Below are 25,492 nucleotides of genomic sequence, written 5' to 3'. Positions count from 1 at the left end.
TCTGATAGTGAATTTGAGAAAGTTCCCTGGAAGAAACAGGATCCTCTTCAGGGCGTCTACTATAGCTTGCTGTGCTTCCTTTCCTCTCACAAAATGGGGCTTTTCTTTTTATTGCTCATGGCATCAGTGCTATTCTGCCTATACTGATTTGATTTGGGTCCTGTCTCATTTTGTTGCCAGCTTATAAAGTTAGCATCAAGTCCATTACAGAAGAAAATGTTTTTGTCAAGTATACAGCAACGCTTTTGGATATCTACAAAACAGGTGAGAATTCCTCCCTTCCACCCTCCCTCCCTCTCTCTCTTCCTTCCTCTTTCTCTCCCCTATCTTTCTTTCAACAAATATGTTGCTTACTATGTGCAAGTCATTATACTAGATGCAGAAGCTAAAACTCGAATAACATTCCTGCCTTCCAAAAGTTTATATTCTCCTTGGAAAGATATATCTTAAATGTATTTATATAAATGTTCCTAGCTGGGCTTGGTGGCTCACGCCTGTAATTCTAGCTACTCAGGAGGCTGGGATCTGAGGATCCAGGTTCAAAGCCAGCCCAGGCACTAAAGACCTTGACACTCATATCTCCAATTAATCACTCGAAAATCAGAAGCGTGGCACTGTGGCTCAAGGGGTAGGGTGGTAACTTTGAACTGAAGAGCTCAGGGACAGTGAGCAGGCCCAGAGTTCAAGCCCTACTACTGACAGAAAAAAATTTCCTCATTCAGTTTTTTTTATTTCAGATCTCTGTTGTTCAGTTGTTCCTTCCAGGACTTTTGACACTAACAAAAGCCATAGGTATATTCAGTCTTTGACATTTCGTTCTAAGTTATTTAAGGCACCTTTTTTTTGGGGGGGGGGTCCTAGGGCTTGAACTCAGGTGCTATATGTGATCCCTATTCCTGAGCTATTGTTTACTGAAGCTAGTGCTCTACTACTTGAAGATTTTTCACTTTCAGCTTTTCGCTGGTTAATTGGATATAAGAATCTGTTGGATGGGGCCGGGAGTTTGGCCTAGTGGTTAAAGTGCTTGCCTAGCATGCATGAAGACCCGGGTTCGATTCCTTGGTACCACATACATAGAAAAAAGCCAGAAGTGGTGTTGAGGCTCAAGGGGTAGAGCTCTAGCCTTGAGAAAGTCCAAGGACAGTGCTCAGGCCCTGAGCTCAAGCCCAGGACTGGCAAAAAAAAAAAAAAAGAATCTGTTGGATTTGTCTGCCTGGTCTGGCTTAGAATTAGGATCCTCAGATCTCAGCCTTCTGAGTAGCTAGGATTACAGATATGAGCCACCAACACTCAGCCATAACATACCATTCATTTATTTTTGTGGGTCATGGGGCTTGAACTTGGCCTGGGCTCTGTCCCTGTGCCCTGCAACTACTGCCCTACCCTTGAGCCAAACCACACTTCCTATTGGGAGTGGGAGTATGGAGTCAGACTGACTCATGAATTTGCATAACTCAGTAAGATAACCACATAAAGATATGAGCTGCTATGGATGGCGCTGTGCCTGGGAACTTTTGAGCTACATTGTCTGTTTTGTGAGCTCCCTGACCTTATCGATTTATTGCTTTTTGCTTTATTGTTTTATGGCCTTGTCCTGCTTAACTGACCTGAGGCTTTGTAAGAATGTAATCCCTGGTAGTTCCCTGGTTTCAAGAAAGTATATAAGACTTGATTTGGAAATAAACAGTGCTACAGCCTTCTTGGGCTGCCGATTGGGCTGTGGTCCTCCCGAACCTCATCTGTTTGCCTCTTTTCTATCTTTTCCCAGTCCCTGCCCCCTATTTCAGGAATCCCGGTTCGCTGCCGGCTGGCCCTGGCAACTTCCCATTTTTAGAGGTTAATTGGAAAAAGGACTCTCAGGTCCTTTTGCGCCAGGCTGGCTTTGAACCTTCCTAAGATCTCAGCCTCATGAGAAGCTAGGATTACAGGCGAGAGCCACTGCACCCAGCTACTTTTAATTTATTTTTTAATTTTTATTTATTTTTTGCCAGTCCTGGGCCTTGAACTCAGGGCCTGGGCACTGTCCTTGGACTTTCTCAAGGCTAGAGCTCTACCACTTGAGCCACAGGACCATTTTTGTTGTTGTTTTTTTTTTTTTAATCTATGTGGTACAAAGGAATCGAACCTGTGTCTTTGTGCATAGTAGGCAAGCACTCTACCACTAGGCTAAACTCCTGGCTCTACTTTTTATTTTTATTTATTTATTTTTTGGTCATGGGGCTTGAACTCTGGGCCTGGGTGCTGTTCCTGAGTTCTTCAGCTCTAGGCTACTGTTCTACCACAATGAGCCACAGCATCACTTCCGGTTTTCTGGTGGTTACTTGGAGATAAGAGTCTCATGGACTTTCATGCCCATGCTGGATTTGAACTGTGATCCTCAGATCTCAGCCTCCAAGGTAGCTAAGATTACAGGTGTGAGCCACCATTGCCAGGCTTGAATGGAACATTTTTGTACTTTATTTTCATTACAAAACACAAACTCTATACCAACAAGAAACCACACAGAATAAAGGCAAACCATGCAGCTGAGAATAATGATGAACTGATATTTACCCTAAGGCACAGGGTATCTAGAATAGATAGATTTTTTTTAAGACAGATTTTTTTTCATTTTTTATTGTAATTAATAAAAGGGTTACATGATATTTGCCATATAGAAGGTGCATTAATTCACATACATTGATACCCTTTCACATGTCTTGGTACCTCCTAAAGGGAAGATTTGTAGTTGTTCAAGTTAGTTAACTTCTAAATATGCTTGAAATTTTTCACTAGCAAAAAGTTTGTAAAGTCCAGAAATGGTAGCTCACACCTGTAATTCTAGCTTTTTAAGAGGTACAGATGAGGAGAAATTGCGATCCAGAGCCAGCTCTGGCCAAAAAAAAAATGAGTCAAAAGTTTTGGAGGGAGCTGGATGAGGTGGCTCACACCTGTAATCCTACCTACTCAGGAAGCTGAAATCTGAGGATCAAGGTTCAAAGCCAGCCCAGGCACAAAAGGACCTGAGACTCTTATCTCCAATTAATCTCTAGAAAATGGGAAGTGGGGCTTGGCTCAAGGATAGAGCCGTAGCCATGAGCTGAAGAGCTCAAGGACAATGTCCAAGCCCTGGGGTAGGGCAGTAGCCTTGAGCTGAAGAGCTCAGGGACAGCGCCCAGGCCAAGTTCAGGCTCCATGACCCACAAAAAAAAAAAAAAAAAGTTTTGGAGGGAAACTTGACAATTAGGATGAATAGATAACCATTTAGTAATTAGGTATGGAACCATGAGTCAGACACAGACCCCACCTCAAGAAGTTTCCAGTCTACCTAAGTAGACAGATGTGTAGGAGAAACTGTGATAGAAAGTTGGGTATAAAAGAAGGGGGAGGGGCTGGGGCGTAGCTAATGGAAGAGCACTCCAATATGTATGTGGGCTCAGACTCAATCCTCCTCTTATGTCAGAGAGTAAACAGAAAGGTTTACTGGATACTTTGAGAACTGAAGATGGCTTTAAGGAGGGAAAGGTTCAATAGGCCAGCATGGAAAACAGCTTATTCCAGGCTAATGTATTCCAGCTTCTTGCCTATGTCTTTCACATCATGTACTTTTCTCAAATGTTGAACATTGCCAACAATCAAATACTTCTGCTATTTCTCTGAGTAACAGATAGAAATTTATATTGTTCAACTCTTAGATAATAATTATGGGTCTACAAGAGTAGTGAGAACAAACACATATGATTCTCGTATGTTCTAAGTACATTTCAGATATTAGCTAACTTAATCTCACAACAGTTCTACAGTGGAGTTTATTATCATGCTCATTTCACAGACGAAGAAACTGAGTTCTCGACTGAGCACATAAATCAATGGCCAGATCCAGAAACCAAGAAACAGCTGGGGTTTAATGCAGGTGGACTGGCTCCATAAGTCTGACCATGTGGATATTGCCATTTTCCAGTAGCTACTCTCATTATCTATCAGAAATGTGACTGCCTGAGGAAGTTTCTCATCACCATATTAAGACATGAATGTGGGGGCTGGGAGTTTGGCCTAGTGGTTAAAGTGCTCACCTAGCATGCATGAAGACCCGGGTTCGATTCCTCGGTACCACATACATAGAAAAAAAGCCAGAAGTGGTGCTGAGGCTCAAGTGGTAGAGCTCTAGCCTTGAGAAAGTCCAAGGACAGTGCTCAGGCCCTGAGCTCAAGCCCAGGACTGGCAAAAAAAAAAAAAAAAAAAAAAAAAACATGAATGTGTTCACTTTCCTTGTGTATTTCTCAGGGGAAGCTGTTGCTGAGAAAGACTCTGAAATCACCTTCATTAAAAAAATGTCCTGTGCGAATGCTGCCCTGGTAAAAGGAAGGCAGTATTTAATTATGGGTAAAGAAGCACTGCAGATAAAACACAACTTCAGTTTCAAGTAAGTCACCAATATTTTTGAAACTGTTTATTTGGTTTTCATGTTAAATCTCAGAATCATTTTTTTTTTGCCAGTCCTGGGCTTGAGCTCAGGGCCTTAGCACACTGTCCTTGGACTTTCTCAAGGCTAGAGCTCTACCACTTGAGCCTCATCACCTCTTCTGGCTTTTTTCTATGTATGTGGTACCGAGGAATTGAATTCTGGTCTTCGTGCATGCTAGACAAGCAACCTACCACTAGGCCAAACTCCTGGCCTCAGAGTCATTTTTTATTTACGCTATATAACTCTTATATACTTTGAGGCTAACCATCAAGCCATAATGAACATAAATAAAGCTGGGCCCTGGTAGGTCACATCTGTAATCCTAGTTACTCAATATGCTGAGATCTGAGGGTCCAGTTTCAAAACTAGCCCAGGCAGAAAAGTCTATGAGAATCTTATCTCCAATTAACTACCAAAAAGTAGACAGTAGAGTTGTGGCTTGAATGGTAGAGCACTGTCCCTTGAGCATAAAAACTCAGGGATAGCACTCAAGCCCTGAGTTCAATCTCAGGCTCAGCAACCACCCCAGCCCCCACCCCCCAAGAAAAGAAAGAAGGAAAGTGGAGCTGTGGCTCAAGTAGTAAAGTGCCAGCTTTGAAAGAAAAACTGAAGGAATAAGCCTGAGGCCTCAAGTTCAAGCTCCAGTACTAGTGAAAGAAGGAAAGGAAGGGGAAGGTGAGGAGAAGGGAAAGAAGGAAGGAGGGAGGAAGGGAAAGGGGGAGGGGGAGAGGGAGAGGGGGAGGGAGACAAGGAGGGGAGGATGGAAGAAGGAAGGAAGGAAAGAAGGAAGGAAGGGTGCTATGTGGTTGACAGTCTAACCCCTGGGGATCTGCCACATTTGGCCTTTTCAAAAACAACAAAAATGAATACAGATTTCCTCCATCGTGCCATTATCACAAACATCTGGTTTCCATTTATTCTTGTAGGTACATCTACCCTTTAGATTCTTCCACCTGGATTGAGTATTGGCCCACAGACACAAGTTGTCCATCTTGTCAAGCATTTCTAGCTAATTTAGACGCATTTGTGGAAGACATCTTTTTAAATGGCTGTGAAAATGCCTGAACCACATGTCATTTTCACTTACGGGTTCCTCGCATTGAAGTTCCTTTTTTCTCCTTTCCTTTTTTGTAACCATTCACAACTGGTCTGACTTGGAAAACGCCCTTTCCTTATAATTAGTTACACTTGCTTTTAGAGGATAGTTTGAAGTGCTGTCACTTTCTGGAAATACCCTGGCCTTGAAGAACGTGAAGGCAGGTGCTCCCAGGATACGGGACTTCAGGAACAATCAAATGGACCACATCCTAAAACTGACCACTCGGAAATGTCTGCTGGGACCACAGGAAGGACCCCACGGACATGCAGTATCTTACAAAAACACGTCCTTCGCTTGAAAACTAAAAGCAAACCCACCAAGGAACAGAAAAACTGACTAATGCAGTACCTTAAAAACATGGTCTTCACTTGAAAGAAAATGCCAAGAAACAGAGATGTGATCATTAAAATTTGACTTCTTGCTATTTTATACTAGGTCGGCGACAACTATATAAAGACAGGCAAAGACAGAGTAGGTGATAAGAGAAGCTAGACATGGAAGACAGCTACATTCAGAGTCCTTCCGCCCACTGGGAAGGTAGGACAGGTCATCTGTGCCTCCCCCCGCCCCTGACCAGAGAAACTGGGAATCAAAAGACCTTTGTGACATCCCTACCTTTGAGCGTCCTTTTAAGCCTCCAAGAGATAATCCTGAGACAGATGCTGCTGGGGGCTCTCTCCTGCAATGCTAGCTACTCGGGAAGCTCAGATCTGAGGAGCCCAGTTGAAGTCAGCCTGGGCAGGAAAGTCTGTGAGAGTCTTTCTTATCTCCAATAAACTACTCAGAGAAAGCTGGAAGTGACATTGTGGCCCAAGCAGTAGAGTACTAGCCTGGAACAAGAGAAGCTAAGGAATAGCACTCAAGCTCAGAGTTCAAGCTCAGGACCAGGAGAGAGGGAGAGAGAGGGAGAGAGGGAGAGAGGGAGGGGGAGGGAGAGGGAGAGAGAGAGAGACAGAGAGAGAGATCGAGAGAGAGAGAGAGAGAGAGAAGAGGAAGAGGAGGAGGAAGAGGAGGAGGAAGAGGAGGAGGAGAGAGAGTCTTGTACAAGTGACATTTTGTAGTCCTTTTGCCTCTTAAAAAAAACAAAAGAAAAATGTGACAACAATCTCACAAATGAGCCTTGAGCGTGGCCTAGTGATAGAATGCTTGCCTAGCATGCACGATGCCCTGAGTTTGATTCCTCGATACCACATACACAGAAAAAGGCAGAAGTAGAGCTGTAGCTTAAGTGGCAGAGCACAAGCCTTGAGCAAAAGTATCCAGGGACAGTGTCCAGGCCCTAAGTTCAAACCCCAGGGCTAGCAAAAACAAACAAAAATCTCACAAATTACTATCCCCATTTACAGATGCAGAAACATAAAGCCATTTTCCTAGTCCAGTGACCGGCAGAACTAGATAGATGCCCATCTCTCGGGCTCTCCTAATCTGAGCAAGGCCATCTCGTTCTACATACCAATTCATCATGTGGTTTGTGAGGGTTAATTTTCTAAGATCGAGGCAGCATGAAATTGGAGTATTTTGGGAATAGATTAAGCAGCCCCACTAAGCCACCACAAAGAAATATATAGACAAGTGTGATATAATGATCATAAGAATGGAAATGCCCCTTGCCAGGCAGCTAAAACTTCCCCAAGTTTTGCTGTGTGCATCCTAAAAAACACAAAGATTTTCTATTTCCAGGAAGTAAAAACTATTAAAACTCACCTTGTAGGCACTTCCTTGGCAAGCATATCCACAGAGAGGTGAGGGATTTCCTTCAGAGCAAGCCTGGCAGTGTCTTCTATCACCTCCTCGTTGAATAAAGGATCGAGTGGACCACTGGAATTGCTGGCTTACAATGAGACTCTTTGAGTGCCTTGGCTGCCTTCCCTAGAGCATTGTGGGAAATGGGTTGGGCCACAAAGGCCTAATTAGCCCATAATGTAGCTGAATTGTCAGTACTAAAGCACATTTGTCAGTGAATCGAATCAAGTTTAAGACATCCACCAACTCCTCAACTAACTCCTAGCATACTTCCTCAGTCACCATTTGTGATCCTCCAGACTAGAACAGGTCCTTCTTAATCCTGCTCTTCTCTCCCAAAGGGTAAATGCCCTTGAAAGGATTTGCTTAATTATATCCAAGTAGCTGTGTGGGGCTCCCTGTGGGTGCTGTCAACCATTTTCTCCTGAACTTGGCACAGCACCAGGGACATTGTAGAGATCCCTCACGATGTGTTTGAAGATTCCAGCTCTGAGAGTGAAACATCAGAGAACTCAAATTCTAGTCTTGATTTTGCACGTTGGTGGCAATTTGGAACAAGACCCTTCATCTCTTTCCTAACTTGGGATTCGAACACTCTGATGACTCTTCTCTATATAGCTCTAAGATCCTTTTCCATTCTTGCCATGGGAAACAGAAACAAAGCCAAATGGCATGGAAACACCCAAACATCATGTATTGCTGTCTCTAAGTGTGAAGGGGCCCACGGAAGGAAGGGAGAGGAACTTGCAATCTAAGGGGGAAAGCACTAGTCAGATTTCCCTTAGGTGTGGGGTCCATTTTTGTGCCTTAGACAATGTCGTTGTTTTTATTCTCGCTCAGACGTCATTATGGAGTAGTCTTTTTTGGTCTTGAGGCATTGTCTCTGGTATTGGCGCTCTATAACATCAAATATATTTCCTGCCATAGCCCAGCTCCTGAGCTCCAGGCCAGCTCTGAGACACAGTGAGATCTACCTCTGATGTCAAGGTCTGTGCCCTTTCACAGACCCTCCCTGCATTCCCAGAAAAATTCATTCACAAAATGTGCATGCTACTTCAAAGGGCCTGGTGAAAGGGCATGCAGGAATCTCCTAACTGAAAGCTCCCATCCCAAGAGCTGAATTTATAGCTTCTTAGGGACACAAAAACACTGCGTGTTTTCTTGGGGTTTTCTTTATTCCTAAAAAGAGACTGATTCTGTGGGGTGAGAAAAAGTTGTCCACTTTTATCTCTGATTGAGAGATTAAAATATTCCTTTAGGCCTCTGTCTTAATGGAAGGAAGGGGAGGAGGGAGGGAGGTGGGAAAGGAGGGAGAGAGGAAGGGAGGGACAAAGTGAAGGAGGGAGGGAAGGAAGAGGGGAAAAGGAAAAGAAAGGGAAGGAGGGGCCAGGAGTTTGGCCTAGTGGTACAGTGCTTGTCTAGCATGCACAAAGACCTGGGTTTGATTCCTCAGTACCACATACATAGAAAAAAAAGCCAGAAGTGGTGCTGAGGCTCAAAGTGGTAGAGCTCTAGCCTTGAGAAAGTCCAAGGACAGTGCTCAGGCCCTGAGCTCAAGCCCAGACTGGCAAAAAAAAAAAAAAAAAAAAAAAAAAAAAAAAGGAGAAGGAGGGGAGTAAGGAGAGGAGAAAGAGGGGGAAAGAAAGGAGGGATTTGGTTTTAAGGCAAAATGAGAACTCCATTTCTAAGAACCTTCTGGATTCTTCTCAACTGGCAGGCTCCGTACCCTTGCAGACATGTTGGCAGAGACAGATCTGTTCCTTGGAACACAATGTTCACTCCTTCCCTGTTTCCATCATTACAGTCAGATACAGACATGTGATCTACGGAGTCATAAATTATATAATCGTAAAATGTCCAAACCAGAAAGGTTCATCTCATCCAAACCTTTATTTCCACCTGGGAAAACAGGACTAACGTAGTTCTCACCTGCACTTATGCTTCTGCTGGCCAGAAGGGTTGGACACCTCCCAGAACCTCTAACTCTCCACCCAGTGTTCTTTCCAGTACAGCGAGTAACAGAAGGTATAGGGAAATCAATTTTTAATACATATCTTAGGCTTATGCTTCAGTTTTTTTATTGTCAGGATAATGTATAGAGGGGTTACAGTTAATATTCGTCAGGTAGTAGATGCATTACTTCTCACACATTGATACACCTCAGGTTTTTGTTCCCATTTCCCTCCCCACCCCAATCATCTTATTTTCTGCCTTCCCTTTCCTATTTCAAATAAACAAATAAATGTATATATAATATACCAGGTAACAAAGTCAGATACAGTAACAATATGAGATTAACCATGAGGGGAAAAAAAGAGAAGAGAAATAACATGTACATTAAGAACAACAATCACACAAGATAAAGCTCATGTTTCCATATCCTATAGTTCCTTTCATTTAGTCTCATCCTACATGTATCTAGGTTTTGAGCTATTGTAATCCTAAGAGAGTCCTAGATGTGTACTAATTATTACAGATGAGGGAAACCATTGAAGGGAAATCAATTTTTGTGTCCCATGAAGCATATTCTTACAGTCAAAACCATTCAAAGCTGAGGCAAGGCTTTCTATGGGAGACGAAGCAGCCCTATCCTGGGGAGAGTCAATGAGAAGCTCGTGCTACCTTCTAGAAATGCTGCTGGGCAATTCAAGGTGAGGGCTGGTACCCAGATTGATTCAGTGTCCTCAGGAAAGCGACTTTCCTTCTCAAAGCCTCAGTCTTCACATCTGAAAATAGGCAAGTAGTAATTCCCAAGTCTTAAGTTTCCTGCACTTATGCTTCTGCTGGCCAGAAGGGTTGGACACCTCCCAGAACCTCTAACTCTCCACCCAGTGTTCTTTCCAGTACAGCGAGTAACAGAAGGTATAGGGAAATCAATTTTTAATACATATCTTAGGCTTATGCTTCAGTTTTTTTATTGTCAGGATAATGTATAGAGGGGTTACAGTTACATTCGTCAGGTAGTAAGTGCATTACTTCTCACGCATTGATACCCCAAGTCATATATTTTCTTAAAGACAGAGTTAAATGAGACAATGTTTGGAATGCAAATAAAATGATTAGTACGATGCCTGGCACAATAAAAATCATTGAGAGCTGTCTGATAATACCTCTCTGAACACACCATGGGTGATAAATTCATCATTTTCCCCCTGTGAACATTTACTGAGAATCACAGACTGATTACTTTCAAAATCCCCTGGAAGATGTCTAAGCAACCCCTTCCTCGTCCACAGATAAGGGAGCAGGCCCAGGGGAAGCAAGGACTTAGCCAAGGCACCACAGCAGGGTCAGGCCAGAAGTATCTCACTAACCTCTCCCCTCCCCCTCCCTCCCTTCTCCTCTCTTTTCCCCTCCTCTCCTTTCCTCTCCTGTTCCTTCCCCTTTACCCTTCTCTCCCCTCTCCACTCTCCCTTTCCCACCCCCTTCCCCTCTCTTTTCCCTTCCCTTTCCCTCCCCTCCCCTCCTCTAGTAGTACCCCAGGGTCTCCTCCTACTAATAGAACCTAACAGGAAGCCATGTCTGCCAAATGAGCAAAGATCAGAGCCTGAGGGTGGATGAGGTTCAAGCTAACATTTCCAGCAGATGAGATGAAAGAAATCAGAACTGTCTGGTGAAAAAATAAAAATAAAAGCCTGGCACTGGTGGTTCACACCTGTAATCATAGCTACTCAGGGGACTGAGATCTGAGGATCTCAGGAATTTGGGGGGGGAGGGTTGCACGCATGTGTGCTTGTGTGTGTGTGTGTGTGTGTGTGTGTGTGTGTGCGCATGCGTGCGCAAGTGTGTGTTAAGTAGAACTGGAGTAGGTAGGTTGGTAGGTGGAAGGAGACTGAAAATTGAAAGAGACCACCAAGCTGTCTGTTGTGGTAAGAGCTGCCCTGTCCGGGGACTTACCTAACTGGGTTATGGCAGAGGACTCGCTGAGGACTTGTATGGCTGGTCCTTTAAATACACATACCTGTCCCCAGGCTAGGATTCTGGACAAGTTGCCATGCCAGTGAAATTTCCTACATTTCTTCCTGATGCCTGAATCTACCTTTTTTTTTCTCTCTTTCTATAATTTTTTTTTACCTTCTAGCTTTTGCCATTTGCTTTTGTACAGTTACAGTAATTGTAATTCATCCTTTCCTCCTAATTACTACAATGTTATACATGCAGTTCTTTCTTCTGATTTATTTACTTACTAGCTGGTATTTTATCTGTTTTTTGGGGTGTTTTTCATTTCACCTTCTCAATAATGCTTCTATCAAATGTTCTTCATCTTTTACTTTGTTGCCTGCTTCTTAATTTAAAAATTCGATGTTAAGACTTCCTCTTTTTAAAATTTTTAATTGATATGAAAAGATTGTATATCTTTATGAGGTATGCAGTGATTATTCAACATATATGTACTCTATGATACTCATTAGATATCTTGACTTATGAATAGTGCTGCAAGAAACGTAAGCATGCAGCTATCTCTATGGGATGCTGACTTACATTCCTTGTGTGCATTTGCATACAAAATTTGCAGGGACATATTATGAATACATTTTAAGCCTTTTGAGAAAGCTCCTTACTGATTTACATAGAGACTGTTCTCATATCCTCCAAGAGCACATAAAAGTTCGTATTATATCTTTCCCAACATTTGTTGCTCATTTTCTTGATTATTGGAATTCTGATTAGAGCAGTTGACTCTTAATGTAGTTTTGACATACTTGTGATTAAAGATAGTGGCCCTTAAACAAAAATCTTGGTCCTTAGCTTGTCCATTTCCATAAAGAAGTATTTTCCCACTTTGTTGGGAAACCTCAATAGTTCTTTAAGAAATGTAGTAAGTTGTCCGTGTACCATAGAACTCATTCATCTTCTCTAAATATCTTAGTACATGTTAACCAAGGTTCTTCCAGACCCACTGTTAACATCCCTTATTAGACTCTAGAAACCTCTCACAACTACGCCTCTACTTCTACTCCTATGAGATACGCTTTTTCATTTTCCATACATGAATGAGAACCTTAAGTAGTTGTCTTTGTAGTAGTTGTCTCATATCACTAAGAAAACATGGCCTTCACCAAGCATGGCGGCTCAAGCTCATAAACCTAATTACTTAGAAGGCAGAGATCAGGGGTTCAAGGCCCGCCCAAGCAATTAGACGGTCTCCATATTATATCTCAAACAATGGCTAGGTACACTGGCATGCACCTGGCATCCCCAGTGACACAAGGGGGCACAAGTAGGAAGATTGAAATCGAGGCTGACCTCAAAAATAAGCAACAAAAACTGAGCAGTGGCAATGGCTCACATCTGTAACCCAAGCTACTCAGCAGGCTGAGATCTGAGGATCATGGTTCAAAGCCAAACCAGGCAGGAAGGTGTATAAGACTCTTTTTTTTTTTTTTGCCAGTCCTAGGGCTTGGACTCAGAGCCTGAGCACTGTCCTTGAGTTTTCTCAAGACTAGAGCTCTACCACTTGAGCCACAGACCATTTTCAGCTTTTTATGTATGTGGTACTGAGGATTCAACCGGGTCTTCGTGCATGCTAGGCAAGCACTCTACCACTAGGCCAAACTCCCTGCCCAAGACTCTTTAGTTAGTCACCAGAAGAGCAGGACATAGACCTGAGGCTCAAGTGGTAGAGTGCTAGCACAAGGCCTAGACAACATCCAGACCCTGAAGTCATGACCCAGTACATGTGCCAAAAAAATGAATAACTAATTAAAAAAATAACCAACATTAAAAGCGTCTGGAGGTATGACTGGAATGGTAGAGAACCTGCATAGCAACTGTGAGACCCTGAGTACAATCCCCAGTACCACAAACCTATTAAGCTTCAAAAGGGCCTTTCCACCAGACCCTAACCCCTGCGTGGGCCTTTGATCTAGCTGTCCCCTTTCCTGACAGACATCATGAACTGATTGGTTGCTGCTACAGGCAGCACGCTTGGCCTGTCACCCCCATTTCTGGCCATGCCCCCTTCCATCCTCATGTGCCAGAAACCATCACCTTGGCTATTAGACTTCCAAAGTGTTACCTAACAGATGAAAAACAATTTCACCTCTTTGCAAAGCCATTTGACAATACATTTCTAGAAGCAAGTTCTGTTAGTATCCCTTGATCTGATAACACTCCTTCTGTTGAATTATTTTTATAGATCAATTCCCCAAAGCAAAAAAAAGGGGGGGGGTTCATACACAAAGTCCTTTCATGGAGGATTATTCATTCATTAAATAATCATTGGATATTTATATAGAACCAGACACAGTTCTAAATAGTAGGATCAAGATAATCTCTTGTATAACTATAGAAAAGAATAATAAAATAAATTAAGGAAATAATCCATTTAGTAAATTCCTTGCAGGGAACTAAAATCAAGGTCCGTGAGAAAGATACTTAACAGAACATTAAAATTAGGATTTGGTTGTCCCATAAGAACTCAAAACAGAGTGTACAAGAATTCCCCTCAGACATGATAAATTATACAAGACTGCAGGCATTCACACACAGAGACCCCAAAGGAGGATACTCAGGACAGGAACACAAAGGCACAATGCCTACAAAATAATACTAATCGAGATGAACTCCAGGAATGGAAATGAGAAGGTTTTTCTTGGTTGCTGGTCTTTTCCTTTTGTCTTAATTGTTTGCTAGCTTATCTGTTTTGGGGAAAGTAAGGGGGCACAGAAATGGAGAGACAAAGGGTGAATGAATATAACAGTGGTTATCACTGGATACTATATTGAAAATGAACTCTACAACTTGTGGGTGGGGATGGGAGGGAAAACTGGGAGAGAGCAAAGGAAGGGGTGACATTGTTCAAAAACAAATGTGCTCTTTACCTCACTTATGTAACTGTAACCCCTGTGCATTACCTTTATAATAACAATAAAATTTGTTTCAATTCCCTCTCACAAGGAGTCGGAAGGCTGAGGCACAACTGAATTTATGGATTTGTGTGAGAGGACTGTCATATCATAACTGTCATGTAGAAACAACCCCTAATGGAAAAAGAAAATGGAAGAGGAGATCTTATTTTAAAGTAAGCAGATATAACTCCTTCCTCCAGTAAACAAGACTCATAAGTCAACTTCATTTTGTCTTTAAATCCCCATTTACATTGTCTTCAGAGGCAAGGAAGAGAAATCCTTTCTCCTCCCAAAAATGAGAAGGCAAGCGGCTTAGGACTTCTGAACATGCTTGTCTTGTTGGTGACATTGGTCACCAAGTAACAGTATTCCTAAATGCAATGCTCAATCCCAAACTTGATTTCAAATTTCCTCCTCTCCCTTCTCCCGGCCAGGGTTTCCTGCATTTAGGAACCACAGTTAGCTATTACACACACACACACACACACACACACACACACACACACACACACACACAAGTTTCCTGGCTGTAGATTTTCTTTTAAAAATTATGGCAATATATTTAAAATATATAACATAAAATGTCCATCTTCTACCTTTTTATGGTACTGGGTTTTCATCCAGCCTCCCTTCAAACTATGGTCCTTTCAATGTCAGTCTTCTAAGTAGCTGGGATTCCAGGTATGAGCCCCCAGTGCCTGCTTTATCTTAACCATGTCTAATAGTATGATTAATATATTCATATTATTGTGCAAGCTCTGATTTCTGCTCTTTCAGGAACTGAAGGGACAGGGTAGAGGGAAAAAAAGGGAGAGGAAAGGGAAGCCAGAGAGTTCTTATTTAGCCAAAAGGTGTTATACACAGACTGCTATGAGGACTTAGAATCTCTCGTTCTACCTAAGCATTGTCCTGCCCGGTATAACACTGTTCACTTCTGCAGCACTAGAAAAATGAGAGGCTTTATTTTTTTTTAATATTATGGATTGAACTCAAGGTCTGTCACTTGCTAGAAAAGTCCCCAGCCTTTCCAATTTTATTTTGTTTTTCAGAAAGGATCCACCTCTAACTTGCCCCTGGCTGGCCACAACTGGAAATCGTCCCTACCTCTGCCTCCATAGTAGCTAGAACTGCAGCTAGAACTAAGAGCTCTTTTCATCTCTTTGTGCATGATGGCCCACTTCTAATCTCCAGCAATAGACGCCCAGCCAACTTTGAAAGTTGAGGCTGATCCAAAGAGAGCCACCTCTCCTTTGCCTTGTTTGTCTAAGATGGTATCTTTTAGATTTCTCAGATAACTATTAGATGTCATCATGTCTTCACCCCTTAAACTGCCACTGACACGTGTTATGCTCTCTATGTAAACTCCTCCAAGTCTCTTTCTCTTTCATCTGCTTTCTCAACAACAACAAAAATCCTCATTCAACCTTGGTCTTCTTCATGCCAGAGTGGAGGGTCTCTGGGCTCTTATAATAGCATTGTATGTCTAAGAGCCATTGTATGACTCTTATAATAGCATTATATGCATGTGTGGGCACAGTATAGATGTACGTAACCAAGCGTATGTGTACTCTCGCACATGCACATGCCTACACACACATGTGCAAGCACGCGCGTGCGCGCGCACACACACACACACATACACACACACACACAAGCAAAGATGAGCCAAAGATGAATGCAACAGTTGCTCAAGCGCTTCCATCTGCTCGAAGATCCAGGCCTCATACCTGGCAGGCAGGACAGCTTCTGCCGAGAGTCAGGGAGAAGGCACTAGGAGATGACCCCTGAGCTGAGTTTTAAAGAATGACCAGGGTCTAGATACCTAAAAGTAAAGTGATTTCAGGGAAACGACTAATGGAGCAAAGCCCAGCTGCGGCGATCAAGAGAGGTAGGAACAGGTCCCTTAGTGTAGCTATGCAAATAAGACAGATGGGAAACAAGGCCATGCAGGATCCAAACTGAACAGTGTAAGAGACTTAAGAAGAGTCTTTCTTGCAGGAAGAGAGAAGTTCAAAGGTTTCTAAACAGCACATGAGAATGGAGGCCAGATTCAGGAGAGCAGTCAGTGGTCCTTGGTGCAATATGTTCTTCATTTCCTTGAGTCATTAGCCAGGATCCCATTAAGAAGAAAAATAAACCAAAAAGCTTCCAGGACCCTTTTTCTTTTCCAGGAAAACTTCTGCCCTGTAGGCCCCCCCTCCATGGGTTCAGTTTATAAGACATCCAGGCTAATTTGTTCTGTAGGGACCTTGGCCCTGCTGCTACTCCTGAGACCCCACTCCCATCTCTGAGGTCTTTGGCTCTAAAAGTTGGAAGAGACTTTGTGGGTTTTATTTTTTCCATTTGTACTGTCCAGAGCCCCCAAACAGCACTCTGAAGTCTGAGAAGATGGACTTCTCTTTTTGAGAAAGACCAAGGAACCCTCGCTTACCATGTGTCCCGCCACAAACTCTGCTCGGGGCCTCACTGAATTCAGACCCGGAGCCAAATGGGAAAAAGTCCAAGAGGCTGCAGAGCCAAGAAAACAGCAAGTTAGATTCAAATCCCAGCTTCTTCCCTTCTCTTTCTCATCTTGAGACCTCACCAAGCCTCTTAGTCTTCATCGGCAAAATGAGAAATAAAATTACCCACCTCACAAGGTCTCTTGTGAAGATTAAATAATAGCGATTTGCAAGTCCAACTGCCATCTAGCAGAGGCTCCATAAATACTCCCACAATATAGCTCTGGGTCTCAGCTTCATCTGTTTAGGGTGGTGGGGATTCAAGAATAAAATTATGTCAGGTGATTCTCCCAAACATCTGTCATCTGTGCCCCCCACACACTCCCAGGGGCCCCAGGGAAAGCCATAGGCCTAACCTCTAGAAACTATTTATTTTCAACAATAAAAAAATCACAGAAGACCACTTTCTAGCAACACACATCCTCCAGCTTCTCCTCACTTCTCAACCATCCTTGACTCAGTTTCCTCATTTGTAAAGCTGTCTGAGGCAGGTCCCCTGCTCCTCAACTGCCCATTTGATTGAGAGGCTGGTACCCAGCAGAGGGCGCTCCAAGTGTAACTTCTTGGCCAAGGCCCAGAGGAAAGGCAGTAGGCCAAGGCGAATTCTAGTGGAAAAAATGAAGAAAAGATTCCAGGTTTATGAATCCCAGACTTTGAAAAACAAAACTGCTGAGTTGTCTCCTGAGTTAAGGAAAAAGAACACCACAGCTGCCTTAAGATTTCCAGGAAACTACTTGTGAAGACTCCTGGGCCTGGCTGGCAGAGGACTGGGGGTGGGGGAGAAACTTGGGGTGGCCCAGCTTAGGCTCCAAGGCTCTGGGAAGCAGGATATAGTGGCAGCAGTCCGTACATAGGCATACGCATGTTATGTATGTGAATCTGTACACATCATGTCTGTATATTTGCTTGTGTACCCACCTTCATGAGGACAATCCCTCAGAGGTTTATTGGCCAATTTCTTTGTTTTTCCAGGCATAGTAAAGGTGAGGGGAACACAGGAAATAAGACTAAACTCCCAGAGCTTAGTCTAGGGAGGAATGCAAAAAATAGCAGGCCATCTCAATTCACAGGACAGGTGTCTGACAAGGGTTCATAACACTAGCTTTAGAGTCAGGCAGCGTAGGATTCTAGGCTAACCACCCATTAATTCTGTGGCCTTGATTCCATAGTCATTTGTCCTCCTTAGCTGGAAAATGCGATTATTAAAACCATACCCTCAGGAATAATATGTGTACATCCATTTCTAAAGGCAGCCCCTAGCAGGAATGGACACACAGCAGATGTGAGCTGTTAGGGTGAGTTGCCTGCCGTCACTCATCCATATATCCACGCGGGATGTGTTTGTGGAGTGTCAAGCTCTACCACAGGTGGCACATAGCAGCCTGTACGTCTGCTTTGGGAGGACATCTCATGTGGTTTGGGTTTGCTTTGGGGGTCATGGTACGTTCTAAAAGATGAAGACATTTCATGTAGAAATCCAGATTTTCAGTTTCTCTTGAAACCCTGGAATAGTCAGCCATCCTGCCAACCTGTACATGTGTGTGCCTGCATGCCACCGTTTCTGCTTCCTGACAGACCTATCCTTCCCAGGACCACCCCTGGCCACTCTCCAGGGCTGTCCTTGGAGAGCTGCCATAGCAGCTCAGGAGAGCATGTGTGCAGACATGTTCTCTGTGAGAGAAGGACAGGGCAGGAACTGGTGCCAAGACCCTGGGGCTCCTCTGGCAGCTCTGGTTTCAGCAGTCAGGGAGGCAGAGAGAACACAGCAAATCAAGGTTTGCTGGCTATGCAGCTGGATGCTGATTAGATAGTAGCAATTAAAAATAGCAATTAGGCAGAATGGCTTTTCTTATCTATTTGATATTTGCATTTAGAAATGTTGCAAGAATAGATTGGAAAGTCTGCTAGGTGTATACACTCATTAAAAAAAAAAAAGGCAGGGTGCCAGTGGTTTATGCCTGTAATTTTAGATACTCAGGAGGCTGAGCTCTGAGGATCAAGGGTTCACTGCAAGCCTGGGCAGGAAAATCTGTGAGACTCTCATCTCCAATTAACTACCAAAAGGCTGGAAGCAGGGGTATGACTGCAGTGCTAGAGCACCAGCCGTAAGCAGAAAAAGCTTTAAGGGACAGTGTCCAGGCCCTGAGTTCAAGTACCAGTACCAGCACAAGAGAGAGATGTAAAAGAGAAAGTGGGGGGAAGAGAGCGAAGGAGGGAGGGAGGGAAGCTAAGGTGTACAATATGAAAGATAAGACCCATCTTTTCCAGTATCATGGGGCCCTCTTAGAATGGAAAACCAGTCCTTCTTAATAAAGAGTAACTGGACTGTATGTGAGAGGTAGACTGGGCACAAGGGAGGCTGTAGATGTGTTTGCCCTACTCCTTGGTCTTCAGAGGAGCCAGAGGTATAGACAGAGGAGAAATGAATACAGTAACAAAAGCACAGGGTATTCCTGAGACTTCTAGGCCCAAAGAGCAACAAAACACAAGGGAAAAAAATGTCTGACCTTAAGCTGGTTTTCTTCTCTGGCCTTCCTTTCCCCTTTGCAAGAGTATGGTGTCAGTGGGGGTGAGCAAAGTTGGACTTTGACAACCCTCCTGGGCGCTAGCAGGGGACTTCTTTGATGAATGATGATTGTAGCCCTAGTTCTTAGCCTTTTACACCCACCCCACATTCTTGCTCCTAACTCTTGGCTTGCACTGGGAATTCAGATGGCTGAAGCTCTGAAAGCAATCCATCAGAGGAGGTTTTTCACAGAGCTTCCCTTTAAAAAAATTGTTTTAATGGTTAAAGAATTCATAATAAAAAAAATTCTCTGAGATCATTCCTCTACTTTGCAGGTAAGACAACAAGATGTGAAGTTCAGAGCAACTTTCCGCACATTCCTACAAGCTAGGCAGAAACAGATCTGACCTCTCAGAAAGAGCTCTTCCTTCCTTCTTGATGGTTGTTTCTCAGGATGAGTTCTTCAGATGCCTCCCTCCTCAACCAGATGTGGACATGTTGAGTTAAGGCGCATGTCACACTTCTGCACTAGCCAAACGCCAGTGTGACGGGAGGGCTATCATTCTGAGGCACAGCAAAAGGCCCAGTCCAGTACATTCACACTAAAGATAGTCTTTGTTTTCAGAGACCATGAAAAGATAGATTGATCCATGACAAAACCTCCCTTAGAACAGGGCATGTTGGTGGCCAGAGATGGCAAAAAGAAAGGTGATGCACTAGGGTTAAAGTACCCTAGACCTATGGACATCTTACCGCTTGTCCTTATCTTCCCTGCCATGTCATGTACTCATGAAATCCCCAGTCCCATAGACTATTGGGGGAAAAAACCCAGGGACAACTTGGAACCTGTTCTAAGAATTCCAGAAGTGTTTCTTTTGTTTTGTTTCCTTAAAGTCTGAAAATACCTTGAGATAGGGGGAAAAAAAATCATCAGACATAGAGACTCCCTTTACCCAACAAGCCCAGGCTTCTTTTTAAATCTAGAAAGCTAGGGTTTTTTCCCCCCATGTCTTGGAGTTTATTTTGATTTGCATCACTTTATTTTTGTTTTATGTTATTGTTAGGGTAGTGTATAGAGGGGTTACAGTTACATTCGTCAGGTAAAGGGTGCATTACTTCTCACGCATTGATACCCCTTCTCATGTTTTTGACTCTGTTTCCCTCCCTGTACCCCCTCTCAATCATCTTGTTTTCCCGCCTTCCCTTCCCTATTTCAAATAAACAAATAAATGTATTTACAACATGCCAGGTAACAAAGTCAGATACAATAACCACAGGAGATTAACTATTAGGGGGGAAAAAGGAGAAAAGAAATGACCTAGTGCATTAAGAACAACAATCACAAAGATAAAGCTCTTGTTTCCATATCCTAGAGTTCATTTCATTTAGTCTCATCCTATATGAGGAAGGAGAGTCCTAGAGATGTACTAATTATTACAAATGAGGGAAATCATTGAGCCTATATGCCTTTGTGTCTGGCTTACTTTACTTAATATGATTTTTTCCCCAAATCTTTTCATTTCCTTATGAATGGGGCAATGTCATTCTTTCTGATGGTAGCATAGAATTTCATTGTGTATAAATACCACATCTTCTTGATCCAATCATCTACTGAGGGGCATCTGGGTTGGTTCCATATCTTCACTATGGTAAATAGTGCTGCAATGAACATCATTGTGCTAGTGAGTTTAGTATGCCCTGTTTCTGGACATTTGGGTAAATACCCAGGCGTGGGATTGCTGGATCATAGGGGAGCTCTGTGTTTAGTGTTTTGAGGAATTACCATACTGCGTTCCATAGTGGTTGAATGAGTTTACATTCCTACCACCTAGCATTCCTAGGGTTTTTGGTTGTTTATTAGTTTGTTTTGCCACCCCTGGGGCTTGAACTCAGGGCCTGAGCACCGTCTTTGGGTTTTCTCAAAGCCAGTGCTCTACCACTTGAGCCACAGCACCACTTCTGGCTTTTTTTGTGTGTGTGGTACCAAGGAATCAAACACATGGCTTCGTGAATGCTAGGCAGACACTCGACTACTAGGCCATACTCCTGCCCCTAGAAAGCTAGTTCTAACTTTACAAAACCCAGGAAAGGCCAAATCAAAGACATTCAAGAAAGATTTCCTAATAGGGATGACATCCTTAACTATTGTTATCTAAAAGTTAACAAAGAAATTATGAATAGTGGACTTGCAGGCTAGTCATTCATAGAAAACATGTTTATAGAATGATTACCTATCTATGCTAAGGCAGAGGAAGTAACAATGTAGGTGTCAGACCCAGCTTCCCATCCATGGCTTTTCCTCACTTTATTTCATCCCTTTATAACCTTAATTTCATGTACTCTATTATTTCATATGCTCATACATGTTCCTGGGACAAAAAATTGGGGGGGGCCACTTATGAACAGGTACATTTTAAAAATTGTGGTTAGATTCAAACAGTAAGAACCAAGAAGGAAATACAAAGAGGGAAACAGAACATTTTGTTTAATCATTACCACTCAGGGAAAAAAATATAGATGCTACAATTTTGTTTTCATAAGATCTTTTGGTGTCTTGGGTGGTTGGTGCCAGTTAGGTTAGGGTCCCTGAGAAAATACTGAATTTAGGTCACAGAACCTAAACACCACTGGAAGCCTGTGAGCGCCTGCTGAGTTAAATTTCCTGGTTTAGGAATCAGACACTGTGAGAAAAGGTCAAGATGTCACAACCAGAGAGCTGTTCCCTGAGTGTGTTTACCAAATATAAGCTGTGGGTCTCACAGAAACAGGGCACATGGCTGGGAATGATAATAGAGAAGGGAACCACTGGCATTGTGAGGTTTTAGCAGTTAATAGCCTGTTCTGGACTGGTGACAAACAGGTAGCATGCCCAGACTTAGTCCATGCGATGGACTTACTCCATTCATTTGCTTTTCCATTCACATTGTTTTGCTCTAAGAGGCCTCCATCAAAGGAAGACCTTGGCTGTCTCATTGGCAGCTGTAGGCAGGGGCCTTACTTACAACCTAACAGATGACAGGTGTCCCATAAATACATAGGGGGCAAAGTCAAGGAAGAGTCACCTCTAATACGTTCCCCTTGTTGGACTCTTGGGTTTCCTTCCTTTCCAACCCACCCACCCAGAATAGAAATATGACACTTGGATGGAAATAGAAGTCTTGATGACTCACTGATCATTCTCCCAAGATTTCTCCAGAATTAAGAGCCTAGAGGGCATGCTCATGTGCTGCATTAGAATAAGGAATCCTGTAGTGCCACTCCTATCTGGACCCTTAAGTGTCTGCATACTAAACATCTTAGAAGAATCTGTTCCACCTTCTATTCTTGTCACCTGACATCTAAAGGCACAAGAGCAGGAGATCAAGGTGAAATGTGCCACAGAGGTAACTGGGTAAGATCGCAGCCTGGTCTTAACTAGTGCAAGTGGAAAAACACACACATCAGGAAGTGAACCTCCCCTTCCGCCCCTCTCCCCCAGCATGGTCATTTTACTGACTGCTTGACCTTGACCAAATTACTTAACTCTTTCAGACTTGGTGTTCCCAGCTGAAAAACAAAATGTTTTCTCACCGCTTCTGGGCACTCCACAGAGCGGATTATGCGTATTATGTGTGCAGAGCAGTGTCTGACATTCAGTTAAAGTCATTATTAAGTCATAATTACTTTCCCCACAACCACAGACTGGTCCTCCAGCTGTTTAGCTTTGAGAGGAAGGCTGATGACCTAGGCCAGTGTAATGTGTCTCTTCTCTAGCATTTCCACGTTGTGGGGAAGGGGGGGGCTGAGAAGGCCTAATTATTTGGATGATTATCCAATAATGTGGTTCTGCGGGGATCAGAGTCAAAGTGGAGAAGGTGAACAAACCAGTGTACAAGCCACCAGCCCTGCTTCCCAGAGCCTCCTTACTTTCTGGTCAGCTTGTGGATCTTGGCTCCACATGAGAAAGTATTTGAAGACAAGGTTTTACAACAAATATGAAGTTGGTAACACTTCATGTATTCTATAATCTCTAAGATCATCTTCCGCTGTAAGATAAACCTATATTGTATTTTTGAATGACCATACTTAAGTATTGGCTTATTTATCCTTCTTCCAAAACAACTGATGAGGGCTCTGAATTAGGAAAAGTAAAACAAAATCGAACACAAGTCTTCTGACTTGCAGCCCAAGGCTCAGTCCTATGTATTTCAAAAGGTTTCAGACAGAAGAAGAAAGGAGATACAGTTCCTTTCATTTCAGCATGTGTGTGTGTGTGTGTGTGTCTGTGTCTGAGTCTGTGTATTTGTGTCTGAACTCAGGGTCACACACTTGTCTTTTTCACTCAAAACTAGCACTCTACCACTTGAGCCACAACAACTCTACTTCCTGCTTTTTGCTGATTAATTGGAGATAAAGAGTCACACAGACTTTCCTGTCTGGACTGGCTTCAAACTGTGATCCTAGGTCTCAGCCTCTTAAATATCCAGGATTATAGGCATGACCCACTGGTGCCAGCCTGTCAGCATTTATTTGTTTTTACCATGCTCCTATTTGACATCTTGAAATGGATTTTAAATCCCACTCTAGGAAATAATGTCAGTCCGGAGTTTTTTGGACTTTAACAGCCAATTCTGAGGGGATTCACTCGTGTGTTATCTTTCACAATACAGGCTATCAAATATGTAATGATCAGAATCCTTCCTGCCATTCAGTCCCTCACTTGTTTTCAATCCACAAGCTCTGAAGGCTGTGAGGCCTGACATGCCACTTCAATGACAAGCGTCTGACAGCTGGAGGACTGGGACAAAACTGGAGAATGAACGCTTGAACTTGGTGGCTCTGAGACCAAAGTGAACAAAAAGAGAAGATGGAAGCTCAACATTACCTCCCTCTCTAGATTATTTACTTTTTTTGCTCCTCATTTACAGTCTGTGCTCAGACCACCAGTTCTGATGCCCTAACCAAATGAACTAGTTCTCTTTTTAATTTTCATTTAAGAAAAGAAATCTAAGGTGGGCACTAGTGACTCATGCTTTTCATAGCTTCTAGTTCCAAGCCAGCCTAGACAGAAAAGTCTCTGAGATTCTTATCTCCAATTAACCGGCAAAAAGCTGAAAGTAGAAGGGTGGTTCAAGTGGTAGAGGACCAACCTTGAGTGAAGACACCAAGCAAAAGCACAAGGCCTCAAGTTCAAGACCCATTATCAATACACACACACACACACACACACACACATTCTACTGGTTAGAGAAATGAGTGGCATCTAAGAGGCTTTTATTTCCTTTCTGAATCAAAGTTTGACTTTCAGTTTCTGCAGCTCTGCTGGTCCAAGCCCTTTGGTGATGCCCCCTTTTATTTCAAGAGCCCCTCAAATTAAAATGAGTGAGTACAGATAAGTTTTTGGTACTTTCCAAAACTAAACTGTCTCCCTTGGTAATTTTCCAGCAAATGAGCTCACTAATCTGAAAACAGGATGTGGCACACAAAGGGCATGAGGTCAGGCTGCCTGCTCTTCTCACTGAAGCTGGCCTAGGACAGGGGGTGAGAGGAAGGTGCCACCACAAGGTAACTTTTCAGGGACTGGAATATGATTCAATGAATTTTAAAATCAGAGGCCCACGTCATGAATGGGAATACGCATCTGTGATCCCAGCACTTGACTGACCAAGGCAGGAAGATTCTGAGTTCAAGTCCAATCTGACCTGCTTCACAAGCCCCTGTCTCAAAACAAACCAACAAATAAAAATAATACAACGGCTTCACAGAGACCATCTCTCGACCCCATACACAGGTTACATGAATTATCTCAGGTTACGTGAATTATTAGAGTAGCCTGGGACCCCTATTTATCATCAAGCAGACATCTCTTCCAGGTGAAGGCCCCAAAATCCTTTTATACCAGTCAGAGACTTTCCTGCAACACTGCCCACCTGCCAGAAACAAGATGGTGGTCAGCCTGTCACATCCCCCAAAGAAAAACTAAAGAAGTAGCCAGGGTGGTGCCACCACCTGTCACCTGGCTGCCAGAAGCATAAATAGAAAGACTGTGGTCCTGGGTCACTTAGGCAAAAGAACAAAGGAGTAACCAGCCATAGCCATAAAGCCTAGAGGCATGGTTCAAGTGGCAGAATGCTTGCCTAGCAAGCAGGGGGCTCTGAGCTCCAATCCCAGTACCACCAACCACATCTAGTGAAGAGTCAACACAAAAACATCCCCAACACCTAAAGTGGGCTTCAAGGATGCCTCTGACAAGTTCCAAATACAACAGCAAGGTAGGTGTAGCCTGCCTTCTGGAGATGGGATCCACACTCCTTGTGTGTGTGCGCATTCAAGGGAACCAGGGGCCCCGTGGGCTACCCAGAAATGGGC

At 43.3% G+C, this 25,492-nt stretch overlaps 1 protein-coding gene across 1 annotated transcript in view; it reads left to right on the top strand.

Moving 5' to 3' along the window:
- Positions 1-5,952, top strand: part of C5 (complement C5) — a 72,332-nt gene extending 66,380 nt beyond the window's left edge. Inside the window, 3 exon segments of the mRNA XM_090330542.1 lie at positions 181-264; positions 4,264-4,402; positions 5,371-5,952. Of these exon segments, the coding sequence (XP_090186668.1) occupies positions 181-264; positions 4,264-4,402; positions 5,371-5,509 (362 nt within the window). The 3' untranslated portion in view covers positions 5,510-5,952.
- The last annotated feature ends 19,540 nt before the right edge of the window (positions 5,953-25,492 follow it).

This window comes from Megascapheus bottae, chromosome 3 (genome assembly GCF_031878675.1).
Source record: "Megascapheus bottae isolate mThoBot1 chromosome 3, mThoBot2.hap1, whole genome shotgun sequence".
In the NCBI taxonomy this organism is placed as follows: Eukaryota; Metazoa; Chordata; class Mammalia; order Rodentia; family Geomyidae; genus Megascapheus; species Megascapheus bottae.
The sequence above is the reverse complement of the archived record's forward strand: the minus strand, read 5'-3'. Positions and strand labels throughout refer to the sequence as shown.